Here is a 16,521-nt window from a genome sequence, read left to right as displayed (position 1 = left end):
TATTCTTTTTAGATATTTGTGAGACATGGACGCAAAAGAAAAGCTGCTCCACATGTACTGAAAAAAAAGAAAAAGGAAAAAAGAGAAAAGAAATACTGACACTCAAGCTGGTGTACTCTTTGTTTTGTTTGATTTTGATTCATCATATAGTGTGCGTCTCCTCTTTTTGTTTGTGTGTGTGTCTAGTGTTGCCTTGCTTGTTTTCTTAAAGATTCGCGATGGACACATCCATCGCTAGCGCCCGTAGCTGTCTGGCACTTAAAAGTCGTTAGCGATCCAGAGTTTTGGCATATAAGATGTTTAGAGCCAACTCACAGCACAGCCAGGCAGAGGATTCTTGTTCCTTGTTCTTGATTGATCTGAGAACTTACAACCTGGATTGTCCACACAAAACTGTATTGAACAGGAAGATTTGCTTACCTTCTGATGTAAGCTCCAGTGAGAAGGGGCTCATATTGTGAGCTTGAAGAAGCGATGACAATCTCTGAAACTTACGATGCGCTCCACAAGAAGCCCGTGAGACTTGGAATACGATGGAAGGAACACCTGTGGGAAACACTACGGAATTGACAGAAGGAAAGGAGGAAGACAAAGCTTACATCTGCCGCGCGTATCAGGAGGCTGAGCCTTCGGTCAGTTTTGTCCAGATTATTGATCACGGCGATCCAAATCTGTGACGCCAGAGCCTGTGCCTCATTGCCTGCCATCTTACAAGCCAGGAACTGGTCTGCCATTCAATACCCAGTCGTTAACATTGAATGAGCGAAACAAAAGAAAAGAGGAGAACGCTCGCTCGTCCAGAGGAACTTAACTGATTGTAGTTCCGTGGAGAAGGCTGTATGAAACCGAGGAAGCGGACTCGAGCTGTTCTTTCAGGTAGAGATAGACGTGTCCGGCGACTTCTTCGACGTCGCCGCCTATAAGTGGTAACACTGCTTTGCTCGCGTGCATGGCTCTGTAGCGACTGCAAAGAGAACGAGCAATGAAAAAAGCGAGAAAGGACGATTGCTTGATCGAAGAAAAGACGTGTTAGTTTTATGAGATGATAGAGACTAAGAAGAGAAGGGAAAGAACAAAGATATGATAGCGAGGAAAGTTTGATAAACGGGAATGAATAGAAAATGATAGCTTGATCAAAGAGAAACCATGCGAGATGTTAAACTAGAGGAGTGATGATAGTTTGATCAGATGAATAGTTTCGTTGAAGTTCAAAGAGATAGAGATCAAAGAGTGTAGACAAAGAAAGATAGTAGCGAAGAAATGGTGATGATAATGTAAATTAAGAGAAGAATGATAGAAGAGGAAGATCAAAAGAAAAAAAAAACATAAAAGAATTCGCAGAAGAGAAGGGAAACGAACATAACGAAGAAAGTTTGATCGAAGAAAAGAATGAATAGTTCGGTTGAAGACGATGATAGCTTGATCAAAGAGAAACTATGGGAAGTGACAGTGTCGTTAGAGAAAGAGAAAGAATGATGAAAAAGGAAGACCAGTGTATAGTTAAACAAAAGGAAGGGATCTAGAGTGATGATAGCACTTTGATCAACAGGAAGAAGGTGAATAGTTTCGTGGAAGTTTGATCAAAGAGATAGATAGAGATAGAGATCAAAGAGAACAGAGAAAGAAATATAATGGCGATAGCGAAGAAACAATGTCCTCTCTCTCTCTCACACACACACACAAACACAGACACAGAGAGAGAGAGAGAGAGAGAGAGAGAGAGAGAGAGAGAGAGAGAGAGAGAGAGAGAGAGAGTACCGCTTGCTACAGCCTCGGCCAATTGGGCCGGGCCATCGCTCGACCTCCGCGGTGTGAGGCCATTTTCTCAGCAGCGCCAATCGCCACAGCTCCTCGCTCTTGAAGAGCGCCGCCCATTGCTTCTTGGCGCACGCCGCCGCCGGCCAGTTTGGAGCGGGAATGCGGATGAGAATTTCGATGAGGACGTGCTCGGGCAAGCGCTCAAACCAATCGGGGCCGCCTTGATCCTCCTCTTGCGAGAATTTGGGCCCGAGCTCGTCCACAGTCGATGCCTCTGCCATGCCCCGCTAATTCGCTGCCGCCAAGCTCGATTTCCACTGCCAGCAGCAGGCAATCGATCGATTGGGGCGGCGAAATCGAGAGCTTACCTCGCATCGCGGCCGCATTTCTGCCCTAGACCACAAACTGACAAGATTTGATTGACAGATGAAAGAGCGGAAGAATATTTTGGTCCCTGCTAGAGTTTTGCTGACGTGGCAAGTTCCTGGCCGCTAGTTCATTGTATGCTTGCTGGCTAGCGAATAAATTCTTCTCTCGGCGATTAGGGTTTTGTGGATCCGGCAAGGGCGCGATCGTGCAATGGCCGCGGCAGGAGCGGCGCTTGCTCCCGGCATTGAGAATCGGCTGCTGTCGCCGCCAAATGCTGGGCGGATCCGGTGCTCTTCATCGGCTGTTCCAGCTCGAGGTAATCAGCTCGCTGTCTCCGGGAATTTCTCGATGAAGCCTTCTTTCAGGCGCCCTTGTCGTTAGAGGAGCTGCATTGAGCGAGGAATCGAGGAAGAACAGGAGCTCTGCGCTAAAAGCTGTCGCGGTAAGTTCTTCCTACCGACAGAGAAGTTTTACCCATCATGCGTGTAGGTGAAAGGCGAAGCTCCGAATCTGACCACTGCGAAATCCGGGTAAGTTCTTACAAGTTTCAGCCTCCAAAATCTAGTTTTTCACTTGGTTCTTTACTTCCAGTCACGAGATCTTGCTCTTCGATGCTCTTCGCGAAGGTCTCGAGGAAGAGATGGCAAGAGATCCCACAGTGTGCGTCATAGGCGAAGATGTCGGTCACTACGGAGGCTCCTACAAAGTCACCAAGGGACTGGCCGAGAAGTTTGGCGACTTGCGCGTCCTCGACACGCCGATTTGCGAGAACTCTTTCACGGGGATGGGGATTGGAGCTGCCATGACGGGACTCAGGACAGTGGTGGAAGGCATGAACATGGGATTCTTGCTGCTGGCTTACAACCAGATCTCCAACAACGCGGGAATGCTCCACTATACTTCGGGTGGCCAGTTCAAGATCCCGATCGTTATCAGAGGTCCCGGTGGAGTGGGAAAGCAGCTTGGAGCCGAGCACTCACAGCGCTTGGAGTCGTACTTCCAGTCGGTCCCGGGCTTGCAAATGGTGGCATGCTCCACTCCTTACAACGCGAAGGGACTGATGAAGGCCGCGATCCGGAGTGACAACCCGGTGATCCTCTACGAGCACGTCCTTCTCTACAATCTCAAGGAGAGGATCCCCGACGAGGAGTATGTGCTTTGTCTCGAGGAAGCCGAGCTTGTTCGTCCGGGAAAGGACGTCACCATTCTCACGTACTCGAGGATGCGGCACTTCGTGCTCCAGGCTGCCAAGACTCTGGTGGAGAGAGGCTATGATCCGGAGATCATCGACATCAGGTCGCTCAAGCCTTTCGATCTCTTTACGATTGGAAACTCGATCAAGAAGACGCACAAGGTTCTCATCGTGGAGGAGTGCATGAGAACTGGCGGGATTGGAGCGAGCTTGAGAGCTGCGATTGTTGACAACTTCTGGGACTTCCTCGACGGCCGGCCCGAGTGTTTGTCATCGCAGGACGTGCCGACGCCATACGCTGCGACGCTGGAGGACGCGACGGTGGTGCAACCGGCACAGATTGTGGTGAAAGTGGAGCAAATGTGCCAAGGGCTTGTCTAGAACGGCTTGTCTAGAACTAGGAGAAAAAGAGAGTTTTTTTTTTCGTTTCTCGTCTAATCAAACAATAAGATCCATTCTTTTTGTCTCGAAACAAAATAACTTTTGAGCAGAAAACTAACTTTAAAATATGATATACGAAAAATATTAGCGTAAATTTTAGGATATTTTTCAAGATAATTTGTTTGTTATTTATCACTAATATAAATTGTGTTTAAATTTATAAACACTATGTGCAAGTAACATATGGTTTACTTTGGAAAAGTTATATTCTATTATATTATTAATATACTAGCATTAGTTATTTTCATGATTAAAAATATTATAAACTGGAGATTTTAATAACTATATTTTTCTAATTTACCAATAATATAATAAATTTTGTGTAACAACTATAATTTAAATCGTTAAAGTTTTTAATTAATAATAATTGTAAAAAGAATATTCTATAATATAAATTAAAACTGCAAAGTAGATACTTATTAACTCATGGCAAGAATGAACCAAATTTATGTGACAATCCAGTTCTCTAGAGCCACTGTCCCAGGTCCATTTGAAATAATATTAAGATTAAAATATATTTTCCGGATATTCTTATTCCTTGCACTCTAATTTCAAGTAAACATAGCAATGGCAAAGCTTTCAAGAAGTTTTTCTCATCTTGAGCTGGAGCTCAACCTTATTATCGCTCCTGGCAGCTCTCAAATCTAGAATGCAGGCCAAGCAAAGACGATCCACGCAAGAGCCATAGCTTCCGGCAACGAATCCACCCTCTTGGTCGCCAGCAGCCTTGTTACTCCAAGTGTGGAAGCACCGCAAACGCGACCAGGGTCTTTGATTCCATGCCCCTCCATGACGCTGCCCCCTGAAACGCTTTGATCCTGTGCTACGCTGACAATGGCCAAGAGATCTTGGCGCTCGAGACGCTAACGGAGATGCTGCTAGAAAATCAAACTCAAGCTCCACCGGATGCCGTGACCTTTGCTGCAGCGATCAAACCTGGCGAGGAAAGAAACATCCATAGTGAGCTTCTTACAAAGATCGAGGCTTTCCCTCCCATTCCTCTACATTTTTCACAGTCACTCTCGAGCTGCAAGGATGGGATTTGAGCAGGACATTGTTGTGGTGAGCTCGCTCGTGGATGTCTGCGCAAAGTGTGGGAGTTTGCTGGATTCTCGCAGAGTTTTCGATAGGATGGTTCGTCACGACGTCGTCACCTCGCTCCTTCTCGGGTATGCTGATACTAGTTCTTCCAGAGATCTTGGAGTGAGTTTGGATTTGTTCTCGGCAGGCATGGACGCTGCTAGATGCTTGCCAAACTTGCGGACTTTTGTTGCAGTGATCAAAGCTTGGCCGAACTTGGCCGTGAAAGAGGATGGGAAGAAGGCGGTGATGCTGCTCAAGGGGAGAGACTTACGCTTGCAAGCTGAGAAGCTCGGATTTGGAAGCGATGATTTCGTAGCGGCCAGTCTGGTGAACTTCTACGCAAAGTGTGGACGGGTGGAGCAGGCTCGAGAGGGTTTTCGACAGGATAAAGCAGCCAGATGTGGTGTCATGGAACGCTCTGATCTTGGGATATGCTGAGAATGGCCAGGGAGAGGTGGCTTACGAGCTTTTCCAGAGGTTTCTTCAACGACACAGAGATGGATATAGTTGGATCGCTCCCGATGGAGTGACGTTTGCTGCTGCTTTGAACACTTGCGGCGGCATGGCAGCGATAAAACAGGCCAAACTCGGGACTGGAGAGCTGCTCAAAACTCTCGACAAAGTCATGGCTCTTCACGTTCAAGCCGAGAAGAGCTTGTCGGGCGATAAGTTTTGCAGGAGTGTCGGGAACAGTGTCATGGATTTGTACGCCAGGTGTGGAAGGAGTTTTCGACAGGATGCCCTGCCACTCCCATTCAAACTGCACGAGTTTGATATCGATCTAAGCCGAGTACGAAGAGCCGGAGATGCAGTCACGCAGGCCTTGTGGAGAAACTCGGAGTTTTCCACAAGATGGAGGGCGAGTTTATGCGAGTGAGCTCCAGCTCGTTGCTGTGCTTCCTCACAGCTTGCAGTCACGCAGGCCTTGTGGAGAAAGGAGCTCGCTGTTTCGAGACGATGGTATCCAAGTATGGAGCTTCTCCGAGCTTAGAACACTATAGCGCAATGGTCGATCTCTACGGCCGAGCCGGCAAACTCGAGGCTGCTCTGAGCTTGGTAAAAGGCATGGCTTTGGAAGAAAATGCCGGGATCTGGAGAAGTATTCTCGGTGCCTGCTGGAAGTGGAAAAATCCCGTGGTGGCAAGAGTTGCGTACAAGCTTTGCTGGATATGAACGAAGCCGACGCCGGGGCTCATGTCACCATGGCAAGCCTTTGCTCAGTGGAACACTAGAAGAACCGCTACTGCCATGTTTTGGATCGAGTCACTCCCGAAAGCTAGAAGACTTTGATACTGCCACCACCACTAAGCGAGAACAAGTTCCGGAGAAGAACGTAGCTAGCGCTCGTCGTCGTGGAAATTCTCGGGAGTACACGCTCCGCGGCATGAGCTCCGTGGTGCAGGCTATTGTGGCTCTTGCAAGCAGCCAAGAGACACGTCCACTCGAGCAAGTCCGGAACGAATGGGATCGTGAGTATGACCTCCTGCGCGTGATCCAAATGCCCAGCAGATCGATCATGCAGCTGAAGTGCTGTTTCGTCGGCTGGCTGGATCCAGTAGTCCATTGTCGACATACCTATGGACACGAGCGAGCACTTCCCATCGTAGACGGGGCTGTGGAGTTTATGTTTTGGGCATAGCCGGGTCCAGGAGACAGAGCTTTGCTCGGGCATTGAGTGGAAGATATTCGCGGCCTGACCAAGATGCCCGTTTAGAGCAAAGCCGAGCCAAGACACCGAGTCCCACTCTGGCATCCGGTAGAAGATCTCCTCGATGTGCCCGTTTCGAGCGTACGAAGCCAGTATCACTGATCAAAAGCCATTCCGGCCTTTACTTCGTCGACGCAGTGTAGAGCGACAGCATCGCGGTCCGTCTTTCATGCCCGACACGTGGCAGTATGTCTTGCGATCCGGTGAGACACGTGGCATCGATCGGCACGCGGACACTGGACGGCCAGGATACACTGGAGGGAAATGTTTAAATTCGGCGTCCTCCAGCAGTTCTTCATTCTCCTTCTCCTAGGGTAATCGAGCGGCAAGGCAAGATGATGCGCTCTCTCGTCGGCAGGGTGAAGGCCTCAGGTCCGTAATATCGATCGTCTGCTCGCTGAATCGATGTATCGATCCTCTGGAATTTCAGGATTCGTGGCATGTGGAGAAGCAAATCGAGCCCTGCTTGTTCGAAATATCGAATCCAGGTATGCATTCTAGACGATTCGCTTCAAAGCATCGCACCAGGGATCGTTCCGCAACATTCTCTCGTTCATGTCTTTCTTTCGTGTCATCCTTACAGTGTTGTGCCGGCCTCCTGCTGTGGAAGGCGCTTGGCTTCCATCGATTGCAGCCTGTTCGACGGCCTGATCAGCCCTGAATACCTGTCTCTACGCCGCAGGTTAGTCCATTATCAACGTTCATTCTCATTCCAACGCATTGTTCTTGTGTTTTCTAGTGACCATGTCTCATATGACTCGACCTTCTCTACCCGCGGCCTATCCACCAGGTTGTTGGCCCGTTGTTGGCTTTCTGTAGGATTCCTACTTGTTTCTAATGCTTCCTTTTTTTCTTTCCAGTGAGCGCAGCATGTTGGACAGCCAAAGCAGCCTTGAATACCAGTCTTCACGTCGCAGGTGCTCTTCTGTACTCCATTTACCTTTATTTTCATTCTAACGCATTCTTCTTTTTTCCAGTGTCCATGTCTCGTATGAGTCGACCTTCTCTACCGGCAGCCTATTCACCAGGTTGTTTTATTCGTCTAAGGTTCCTACTTGTTTTTACATTTTTTCTTTCCAGTGGTCGCAGCCTGTTGGACAGCCAGAGCAGCCTTGAATACCAGTCTCCACGTCGCAGGTGCTTTCGATACTCCATTTTACCTCTATTCTCCTTCTAATTCATTCTTCTTTTTCCCAGTGTCCATGCCTTGTATGAGTCGACCCGCAGCCTTTGCACCAGGTTGTTTTATTCGTCTAGGACTCCTACTTGTTTTTAATGCTTTCAGTGTTCTCTCCAGTGATCTCCGCCTGTTGGACAGCCCTCCAATACTTGTCTCCACGCCACAGGTGCTCTGACTATCAAAGTTCTTCATTCTCATTGCAACGCTTTTTTCTAGTGTCCATGTCTCCTGCTCGGGATTCTCAATCCGCGGCTCTGCACCAGGTACTGGCCCATTTGCTTCGTCACGAATCCTTACGTACTTCTAATGCTTTTTGTTCATCCTTTTTTCTTGCCAATGTCAAGGACGAACTGTGGCAGGGAAGGCACCAGGTATCTTGGAGTTCTATTTCTTTTGCGTGAGTCTTGACTTGTTTCAAACAGCAAGATTTGCGAGGGGAGCATTTCCGAGTTTCCCCGTGGAGAAGCACGTCGGCTCATCCTTCATGGCACGAGGCTTTGTCTACGTCCTCTATGGTGGCTAAGCTCTCCAGGCTTCCACGAGTCCCTCACACGCCACCAGATTTCCTTGCAAAGCTGGACGCACGGAGCCTTACTATAGATGATGTGATTGCGCTGAATCCCGTGGAGAAACAGCTACGAACTTCTCACGCTTATAGTTTGACTCTACGTGATGGTGTGCGGCAAAGCTTTCTTGATTGGAAAGCCATTGAGTGCTGTCTCTCTGCGTGGATCCGGGCACTGACCATAGAGGTGAGTTTATTATATTAGCCGATTTAATCACTGCCTTTACAGTGGGAGATCCTTGCTGAGGAAGACCACCAGCTCACACAAACATGTTCGCTCTGCAAGCACTTTACTCTTGCTGCGCGGTACATGGTGGAGTTCCTAGAAATTCACCCATTCCGCGATGGCAATGGTCGAGTGTCAAGGTTTATATCTTTGTCTTTTTGTTTTCTACCATTCATTTGTAACTGAGAACTTTTCTTGCAGAAAAGTAACGGTAATGCTTCTCCAGGACAGCCTCGGAGGAAGATATGTGCGCCTCCCTGAGAACACGGACTGTACGCCAGCGAGAACTTGGATGCTACATTCGCTCGCGTTGTCGAGGACAAACAAGGCCAGTGTCATTCCATTGGAGAGCGTTCCGGAGTGTGACACGACGGATGTTGCTGCCTTCCTGGTGGACGTGGCCTATGAGCAATTCATCATTTCTTGAGGTAGTGGAATAAAGGAGTGAGTCGATGGAGCGTCTAGAGTACACAGCCTCGTCTTCTCCACCATCTGATCAAATTCGGCTCGAGAGGTTCGAGATGAACAAGCGGTCCGTCAAGTATGCCTGGAATCACCATCGATATGTGAGCTGTGGAAGCTCGAGAAGTAGTGGCTGCACTGCCATCGAAGCTCCTGGTCTTCCATCAAGAAAATGGTGAGTTGTTTCTTCTTCTTGGTCCCATGCTCTTGTTGCTTTTACTCTTGGAGTGAAGCATGGTGCTGCTGTAACAAGGTATGGTTTCATATGCATAGCTTCAAGGGTATGTCTCATAGATTTTTCTCTGTTGCTTAGCAAACGAGAATAATGGTTAAAGCCTAAGACTATATACAGTCACGGTAGGGTCGAAGGAAAGGATCGATGGCAAGCAAAGCGGCGATGAGGTTGAGGCCGTTGGAGCTGCCTTGGTGGAGGGCGCTGACGATGCAACCAGAGAAGCAGCGCAGCACATCAGACATGGTCAAGGACATTGCTGCGGCCGCTACTACTGCTGCGTCGTCGAGGATACCCCAGGTAATGTGGCAGGCACAGCTCGTCGACTTCTGCGACACATCAGGGCGGCTGAGGGACAAGCGCCTCATCCCCCACCCGGACTCGGCGCTCTCCAACCGCGCATGCCTCGAGTACAACTTCCCCGACTACCTCAGCGACCAGCAGCGCGCCGAGTCGCAGGGGATGTGCGATGCCCTGGAATATGCCCTGCACTCGGTCAAACCCGGCTTCGCCCTTGACCTGCACTCCCTAGCTGACATCCAGGCCAGGGTGGTCAACGGCGGTGCGGGACTCGGAGCGGGTGTGAGCGCCGTTGTGGTGGCAAGCAAACTCGGCGAGATCAAGTCGGGGGTGGCGTCGCTGCTGGAGTTGCCTGTCGAGGAGAGGGTGGTGCCGGCGTTTGGCGTGGCCGCATGCGGATTTCTCGACGTTGGATCCAAGCTCAGGCCGTTTGGGGATGGCAACTCTCGGCTTGCGGAGGTTGTGGCGTCGCTGGTGCTGGATGCCACTGGGGTGGTGCCGTTTCCGCTGCGGGTGCACTGCATTGCCGGTGGGGAATCGTATACGCCCTTCCCTCCCGTCTCGGGCAAGCTCCGCAAGAGCTGCACGCCCGAGGAGCTTATGACGTATGTTATCGAGAGGGCGTGGCTCGCTTGGGCTTCGCGGCACGAGTTTGAGGACATCCTGCAAAGCTTTCGAAACGGGCCGCCTCTCTCCTCCCGCTCCCGCTATTACGAATGATGCTATTTTTTTTGCCTTTCGATTCTTTCTTCAATGATGCCAAGTTGTAGCTAGGGCAACTTCATGTGTATAGCTATCCAGCCATCTTGGAGCTCCACCATCTCGGCGCTCTCAAATCTGCAAGAATGTAGGCCAAGGGAAGACCATCCACGCAAGAGACGTAGCTTCCGGCAACCTCTTGGTCGCACTCCAAGTGTGGAAGTGGAAGCACCGCAAACGCTTTGATTCATGCCCCTCCACGACGCTGTCTCCTGGAACGCTTTGATCTACGCTGACAATGGCCAAGAGATCGTTGGCTCTCGGGATGCTCTTAGAAAATCAAACTCGAGCTCCACCGGATGCCGTGACCTTTGCTGTAGCGATCAAAGCTTGCTGCATGATTTCGTAGCAGGCAGTCTGGTGAACTTCTACACCGAGAAAGAGGTAGCTAACGAGCATTTCCAGACGTTTCTTCGACGACACAGAGATGGCTATAGTTTGATCGCTCCCGATGGAGTGACTTTTGCTGCTGCTTTGAACGCTTCCATCGGCATGGCAGCTGAAGAACAGGCCAACCTCGGGACCGTGATGGCTATAATTTGATTGCTCGCGATGGAGTGACTTTTGCTGCTTCTTTGAACGCTTGCGCCGGATAGCCAGCTAAAGAACAGACCAAGCTCGAGACTAGAAAGCTGCTCCAAACTCTCGATAAAGTCATGCCTCTTCACGTTCAAGCCGTGTCATCTGATAAGTTTTCCAGGAACAGTCTCATGGATTTTTACATCAGGTGTGGAAGTTTGGAGGATGCAAGGAGAGTTTTCAACAGGATACCCTGCCACTCCCATTCAAACTGGACAAGTTTTATCTTGATCTATGCAGATTTGCTCTAGACCTTGCAAGCTCATGATGAGATTATTAATACACGAGCTTTCCTTGCTAGACTAAAAGTAAAGCTTTCCATGCAAAGTGTGGAAGTTGTGGCAACTACTAAAGTTTTCGAGGAGATGGCAGAGCCACTGGATGTTGCATCAAAGTGCTGTTTGGTAGGGTAGTAACAACCACTTATTTTATGGTCTAAACTTAAGTTGAGTTAAGTTTAATAAGTCAGTCAATTAAAAGTCTTAGGAAATTTAAATTGAATAAATGAAGGTTTTAAAGTTTTTATTAGAACCTATCTTTTATAAAGCTATATTATTTTACTATAAACTATTTTTACAAACTGTAATTCATTAAAAAAGACCTAAATAAGTCTTGATAGCTAGATATTATCAGTGTTTGTCGAACAGTAATATAGTAATAACTTATGGTAACATTAATTTTACCAAATCAAAGTGTAATTTTAAGTTGCTAATATGCCTCAGCTAAGTGTAAACTCATATAAACAATACATCCAAAATTCATCAAATAAGCCCAACCTAAAGCTCAAATAATATGGCATAAAATGGTATGAGATAGGATAACATGATTTAACATGTTATCAGATAGTACATGCTAAATCCATACCTAGGGACACATGTTGTAAATATGATTGGCAAGTCTTTTTGAATATTTTTCTATTATTGCTATAATGGTGGTTGATGCTATTACTTTCCTTTATTAGTCCCTTTTATTCAAGTGTTAGTAAATTGATTTAACATATTTAATAAGGATACTTACTTGATTTTTTTCTTTGGTTTGCTTAACTAAGGATTTGGTAGTGGATATATCTAGAATATGCCTGGATATTCTAGATATTCTATAGTATTCAGTTACTCATTCTCATTAGATAATACTCATTCAGACTAATCCTTTTATACCAAATTAAATAAACTCTTTCTAACTATTTTGACACTAAATTTGACGGTTTTTTTAAAGATTTTTACATACATATGAGCTTAAATTATGTAATAATTTAAACATACTTTTATGATAATATAATAATAATAAAGAGCCTTTCTTATGTACTTAACTAAGTAATAACAAAATATAAATTAAAATATTATAAAATCCAAAACATAATCTAAAATCTAAGAAAAATGTAATGTCATATACTTAATACTATATATATAATTAAAAGAATAAAATTTAAGTAAATAATATTTAAATTTAAATTGCATGCATTTGAAAGAAAACCTCTTAATAATGCACATTTCTTTCTTTAAGATGAAATGTAATTTAAATTTAAAAATTTAGTGATTTTAATAAAATATTACATATTTTACATAAATATTACTTATATCATGATTTAACAAATATAATCATTATTTTATTATTAAAAGTTTAAGCTATTTTAAGAATTATAAGTAATTTTTATTTATATATCAGAAGGATAAAGAAATTAAAATTATTTATATAAATATTTTAATGTTATATTTTTTGCTATTTTTTACATAAAACATAAAGTTTTGAAAACTTTAATTATGAGACAAAGCTAAGTGGTACAAATATTTTGGAATTATTTTAATGTAGTATTAGCAAACAGTACAAGTTGTTAAAATATTTAAATTTTATTAAGTAAATTTAAAATATAAAAATAAAAATTATAGTTAATATCATAAAGTTATTAGAAAAATATTTTTTATAAAAGAATTATAAAATAATTATTAATAATTTAGTTATTTCTTTTTTATATTACTATAACATGCCTATCACTTAGTGCAATGTAAAAATGCTCTATAAATTTAATTTTGGTGAAGGTATATAAATTGTAGTTTATTATATAGATAATAACAAAAGGTCAAGTCTCAAACATTCTAATAGCTTTTTCCATTCATTACCCATTTATTTTCTTTAACCAAATATATTTGTCTGTTTATATTATATTTTTATATTATATTTAATCAATATTATATTATAATGCTTTTATATACCATAAAATATTGACCTTTTTCCTTTTATTCATTTTTATACCAAAAATTTTCTTTAATTTAATTTGCATTTTTATTTTTTAAGTGTTACACAAAAAAAAATTAATTGCTAAATGTTCACTAGCACCATCATCTAAAATGAAAATAATTAAAAAGAAAAGGTGGCATTTTTAATTATAGAGATATTTATTCTAATAAGTAGATCTTGTTAAATAATTATTATAATTTAAACTGATTAAAGAAAATAAAATTTTGCTTCTTTTCAAAAGATAACAATATTTTTTTTGCATTAGATAAATGTGGTTTCTTTCCTTCCTTTGCATGATTTTTATTTCAAAGTTTTCTATCATTTGATAGATTCATTTTTGTCAACCAAATCGTTTTTCCTTGTTGATGGAATTTGACAAAGTACAGGTGTTGGTGACCAAACAACATGTTTTTTCTATTGCTAACGTGGCAGAGTCCTATTCGCTAATACTTTGCATGGCTAAATTGACGGTCCAGATGTTTGGGTGGCTCCTCTTTGTGGATCTAGAACCAACGGCATTGGCGAAGTGCTTCGATTGTCGAAGGTCTCGGGCTAATCGCTGCCTGGCTTTTGTTTTTTACGATTTATAAAATGCTACATCCAAGCCCATTATATACGATAGATTGAAGGGCTTGGGTGAAGGAGAGAGCTCCTGTTTCTTGGATATGGCAGCAGCGGCCATGGCTCAAAAGGTTTTGGTGCCTTGTTCTTCGTCTTCGTCTTGCGGGAACGTCCAGTTCTCTCCAAGCCGAGGTAGGATCTTCTTTCGTTTTGGAAGGTTTTGATCGAAAGCTTTTGCTACAGTTCACACCCAGGCCATCGCATTTGGTGGAGGGTTGTCTCAGAGTTCTAGCAGGAAGAACAAGAGCCTAGCGCTAAAAGCTGTCGCGGTAAGTTCTATCTCCTCTCCATTTGCTTTCGTCGTCTCGGTCGAAATTGCTAAAGATTCTCAACGTTTCATGCTCGCAGGCAAAGGGTGAAACATCCGCTCCAGTTACTGCAAAGTCTGGGTGAGTTTCTTTCTTCCATAGTTCTAAAATCTTTTCTTTGCAAAGCTTGACCATATCTTTTGTTTCCCAGGCACGAGATCTTGCTCTTCGATGCTCTCCGCGAAGGTCTCGAGGAGGAGATGGCGAGAGATCCCACAGTGTGCGTCATGGGAGAGGACGTCGGCCACTACGGAGGCTCCTACAAAGTCACCAAAGGGCTGGCCGAGAAGTTTGGCGACTTGCGCGTGCTGGACACGCCGATTTGCGAGAACTCCTTCACGGGAATGGGGATCGGCGCTGCCATGACGGGACTCCGGACAGTGGTAGAAGGCATGAACATGGGATTCTTGCTGCTGGCTTACAACCAGATCTCCAACAACGCTGGAATGCTCCACTATACGTCGGGTGGTCAGTTTAAGATCCCGGTGGTGATCCGCGGCCCCGGTGGGGTTGGAAAGCAGCTTGGAGCCGAGCACTCGCAGCGTTTGGAGTCGTACTTCCAGTCAGTCCCGGGCTTGCAAATGGTGGCGTGCTCCACTCCATACAACGCAAAGGGACTGATGAAGGCCGCGATCCGGAGTGACAACCCGGTGATCCTCTACGAGCACGTCCTTCTCTACAATCTCAAGGAGAGGATCCCCGACGAGGAGTACGTGCTTTGCCTCGAGGAGGCCGAGCTTGTTCGTCCGGGAAAGGATATCACCATCCTGACTTACTCGAGGATGCGGCACTTCGTGCTCCAGGCTGCCAAGACGCTGGTGGAGCGAGGGTATGATCCGGAGATCATCGACATCAGGTCGCTCAAGCCTTTTGATCTCTTCACGATTGGGAACTCGATCAAGAAAACGCACAAGGTTCTCATCGTGGAGGAGTGCATGAGAACTGGCGGGATTGGAGCCAGCTTGAGAGCTGCGATTGTTGACAACTTCTGGGACTTCCTCGATGGCCGGCCCGAGTGTTTGTCGTCACAGGACGTCCCGACACCTTACGCTGCAACGCTGGAGGACGCGACGGTGGTACAGCCGGCGCAGATCATTGTGAAAGTGGAGCAAATGTTGCAAGGTCTCATCTAAAACTCCACAATCATGACAAAGACAAACGCTCTTAAATTCCCCGGCGAGAGTGGAAGTTCTTCGAATCCATTCTTACAATAAGGAAGAACATTACCAGTTTTTCGAGTTGATACCTGGAAAAAAATTCTTGTTTAGTGGCTTTGGAAACCATTGAAGAACACGAGCCTTATTAAATATCCAGTTTTTTTTTAAGCTCATAGCCATTGAAGAAAACCTCTTTTCTGGAACCATCCTCTCCGCACTGTGCAATGGTAACAAAACTCGTTTCTTGATTAGACATTAACCATGACAAAGAAGCACAAAATGTCTGTAAAGTTAATATCGAATTGAAAATTGTTCTCTCGCACTGATAGAATGGTCCACAACCAGCTCAAGTCCCGTCCCAGCCTGTACATCCCCGAGGGAATTTAGCTCCATGCCTACTCTTGAATTCCTCCAAAAGATTGCGTAAAAGCCTCTTCAAGGTAGTTGTCTTGATAAACAGCGGGGACTTCAGACACAAGTAAAACTACCAGGTAAAAATGATGGCATGGTTTTCATTTTCAGGTTTGCCCTCTCCAATATTGACAGGCCCAGGAAGTCTGATTTTATAAATTTTCTATGGAAAGAATGGTGAAGCTAGTCTTGGCCATCCACAGCTTTGGACAGGCAGTGTACACCAGGTTGCAAAAACTTTCACAGTTGTAGCCAACGCAAATCTTTTCTTTGCGAGGTTGATCACATCTGTATCCAGGCACGGCATCTTGCTCTTCGATGCCCGCGAAGGTCTCGAGGAGATGGCGAGAGATCCCACAGTGTGCGTCATGGGAGAGGACGTCGGCCACTACGGAGGCTCAGTTTGGCGACTTGCGCGTCCTGGACACGCCGATTTGCGAGAACGCCTTCACGGCGATGGGAATCGGCGCTGCCATGACGGGTTTCCGGATAGTGGTGGAAGGCATGAACATGGGATTCTTGCTGCTGGCTTACAACCAGATCTCCAACAGCGTGGGGATGCTACACCTCGGGTGGCCAGTTGCGTTGTAAGGAGTGGAGCACGCCACCATTTGCAAGCCCGGAAGTCAAGCTGCTTTCGCACGCCACCGGGATCAGTGACAACCCGCTTATCCTCTACGAGCACGTCACGATCTCAAGGAGAGAATTCCCGATGAGGAGTACGTGCTTTGCCTCGAAAAAGCCGTCGAACGAATTCGTCCGGGAAAGGATATTACCATCCTGACTTGAGAATGCGGCACTTCGTGCTCCAGACCGCGAAGGCTCTGGTGGAGCGCGGCTATGGATCCCGAGAGGCGGATTTCCGCGCACAGGCTGTACAGGCAGCACTGTGTACAGGCTAGGACTTGAGCTGGTTGTGGTTGACGATCAAATCT

At 45.8% G+C, this 16,521-nt stretch overlaps 4 protein-coding genes and 1 pseudogene across 10 annotated transcripts; 4 read left to right on the top strand and 1 right to left on the bottom strand.

Moving 5' to 3' along the window:
* Positions 1-15: 15 nt before the first annotated feature.
* Positions 16-2,162, bottom strand: LOC9635865. Of its 7 annotated transcripts, none has more exons than XR_002993502.1 (7): positions 2,127-2,162; positions 1,759-2,075; positions 813-964; positions 600-727; positions 421-546; positions 316-359; positions 16-251 (listed from the first exon to the last, which is right to left on the bottom strand). XR_002993502.1 is itself a non-coding variant. In XM_024684778.1 (6 exons), the coding sequence occupies exons 2-5, from the start codon at positions 2,037-2,039 to the stop codon at positions 451-453; spliced, it is 657 nt and encodes a 218-aa protein (XP_024540546.1). In that variant the 5' UTR covers positions 2,040-2,075; positions 2,127-2,162; the 3' UTR covers positions 16-366; positions 421-450. The 7 variants fall into 7 exon arrangements, 3 of the variants coding, with proteins under 3 accessions (XP_024540546.1, XP_002979663.1, XP_024540547.1); XR_002993503.1 differs by having other exon boundaries at positions 16-247; XR_002993504.1 differs by having other exon boundaries at positions 316-349.
* A 143-nt stretch (positions 2,163-2,305) lies between these two features.
* On the top strand, positions 2,306-3,791 carry LOC9635864 (pyruvate dehydrogenase E1 component subunit beta). Its single transcript, XM_002979731.2, has 4 exons — positions 2,306-2,443; positions 2,493-2,569; positions 2,617-2,657; positions 2,719-3,791. The coding sequence occupies exons 1-4, from the start codon at positions 2,338-2,340 to the stop codon at positions 3,698-3,700; spliced, it is 1,206 nt and encodes a 401-aa protein (XP_002979777.2). The 5' UTR covers positions 2,306-2,337; the 3' UTR covers positions 3,701-3,791.
* A 1,004-nt stretch (positions 3,792-4,795) lies between these two features.
* LOC112349727 (pentatricopeptide repeat-containing protein At5g13270, chloroplastic-like) lies at positions 4,796-6,016 on the top strand. The gene is made up of 3 exons (XM_024684678.1): positions 4,796-5,170; positions 5,292-5,557; positions 5,656-6,016. The coding sequence occupies exons 1-3, from the start codon at positions 4,796-4,798 to the stop codon at positions 6,014-6,016; spliced, it is 1,002 nt and encodes a 333-aa protein (XP_024540446.1).
* A 7,601-nt stretch (positions 6,017-13,617) lies between these two features.
* On the top strand, positions 13,618-15,325 carry LOC9635190 (pyruvate dehydrogenase E1 component subunit beta). Its single transcript, XM_002979728.2, has 4 exons — positions 13,618-13,842; positions 13,894-13,979; positions 14,059-14,099; positions 14,170-15,325. The coding sequence occupies exons 1-4, from the start codon at positions 13,755-13,757 to the stop codon at positions 15,149-15,151; spliced, it is 1,197 nt and encodes a 398-aa protein (XP_002979774.2). The 5' UTR covers positions 13,618-13,754; the 3' UTR covers positions 15,152-15,325.
* A 347-nt stretch (positions 15,326-15,672) lies between these two features.
* LOC112349726 lies at positions 15,673-16,488 on the top strand (annotated as a pseudogene).
* Positions 16,489-16,521: the final 33 nt, after the last annotated feature.

The sequence above is a fragment of the Selaginella moellendorffii genome, unplaced genomic scaffold, assembly GCF_000143415.4.
Source record: "Selaginella moellendorffii unplaced genomic scaffold, v1.0 SELMOscaffold_42, whole genome shotgun sequence".
NCBI lineage: Eukaryota > Viridiplantae > Streptophyta > Lycopodiopsida > Selaginellales > Selaginellaceae > Selaginella > Selaginella moellendorffii.
Note: the sequence above shows the minus strand (reverse complement) of the source record. Positions and strands in the feature narration are given on the sequence as shown.

What these genes read in the sequence shown, in the direction of transcription:
- LOC9635864 (XM_002979731.2), top strand. Translation starts at nt 2,338, where the DNA reads ATGGCCGCGGCAGGAGCGGCGCTTGCTCCCGGCATTGAGAATCGGCTG. An exon ending in ATCGGCTGTTCCAGCTCGAG is followed by an intron (nt 2,444 to 2,492) that starts GTAATCAGCTCG and finishes GCCTTCTTTCAG; the next exon opens with GCGCCCTTGTCGTTAGAGGA. An exon ending in CTGACCACTGCGAAATCCGG is followed by an intron (nt 2,658 to 2,718) that starts GTAAGTTCTTAC and finishes CTTTACTTCCAG; the next exon opens with TCACGAGATCTTGCTCTTCG.
- LOC9635190 (XM_002979728.2), top strand. Translation starts at nt 13,755, where the DNA reads ATGGCAGCAGCGGCCATGGCTCAAAAGGTTTTGGTGCCTTGTTCTTCG. An exon ending in CCAGTTCTCTCCAAGCCGAG is followed by an intron (nt 13,843 to 13,893) that starts GTAGGATCTTCT and finishes CTTTTGCTACAG; the next exon opens with TTCACACCCAGGCCATCGCA. An exon ending in TAGCGCTAAAAGCTGTCGCG is followed by an intron (nt 13,980 to 14,058) that starts GTAAGTTCTATC and finishes TCATGCTCGCAG; the next exon opens with GCAAAGGGTGAAACATCCGC.
- LOC9635865 (XM_024684778.1), bottom strand. Translation starts at nt 2,039, where the DNA reads ATGGCAGAGGCATCGACTGTGGACGAGCTCGGGCCCAAATTCTCGCAA. An exon ending in GGCCGAGGCTGTAGCAAGCG is followed by an intron (nt 965 to 1,758) that starts GTACTCTCTCTC and finishes TTCTCTTTGCAG; the next exon opens with TCGCTACAGAGCCATGCACG. An exon ending in TCCTGATACGCGCGGCAGAT is followed by an intron (nt 547 to 599) that starts GTAAGCTTTGTC and finishes TGTTTCCCACAG; the next exon opens with GTGTTCCTTCCATCGTATTC.
- LOC112349727 (XM_024684678.1), top strand. Translation starts at nt 4,796, where the DNA reads ATGGGATTTGAGCAGGACATTGTTGTGGTGAGCTCGCTCGTGGATGTC. An exon ending in ATTTCGTAGCGGCCAGTCTG is followed by an intron (nt 5,171 to 5,291) that starts GTGAACTTCTAC and finishes GAGAATGGCCAG; the next exon opens with GGAGAGGTGGCTTACGAGCT. An exon ending in GTCATGGATTTGTACGCCAG is followed by an intron (nt 5,558 to 5,655) that starts GTGTGGAAGGAG and finishes CCGGAGATGCAG; the next exon opens with TCACGCAGGCCTTGTGGAGA.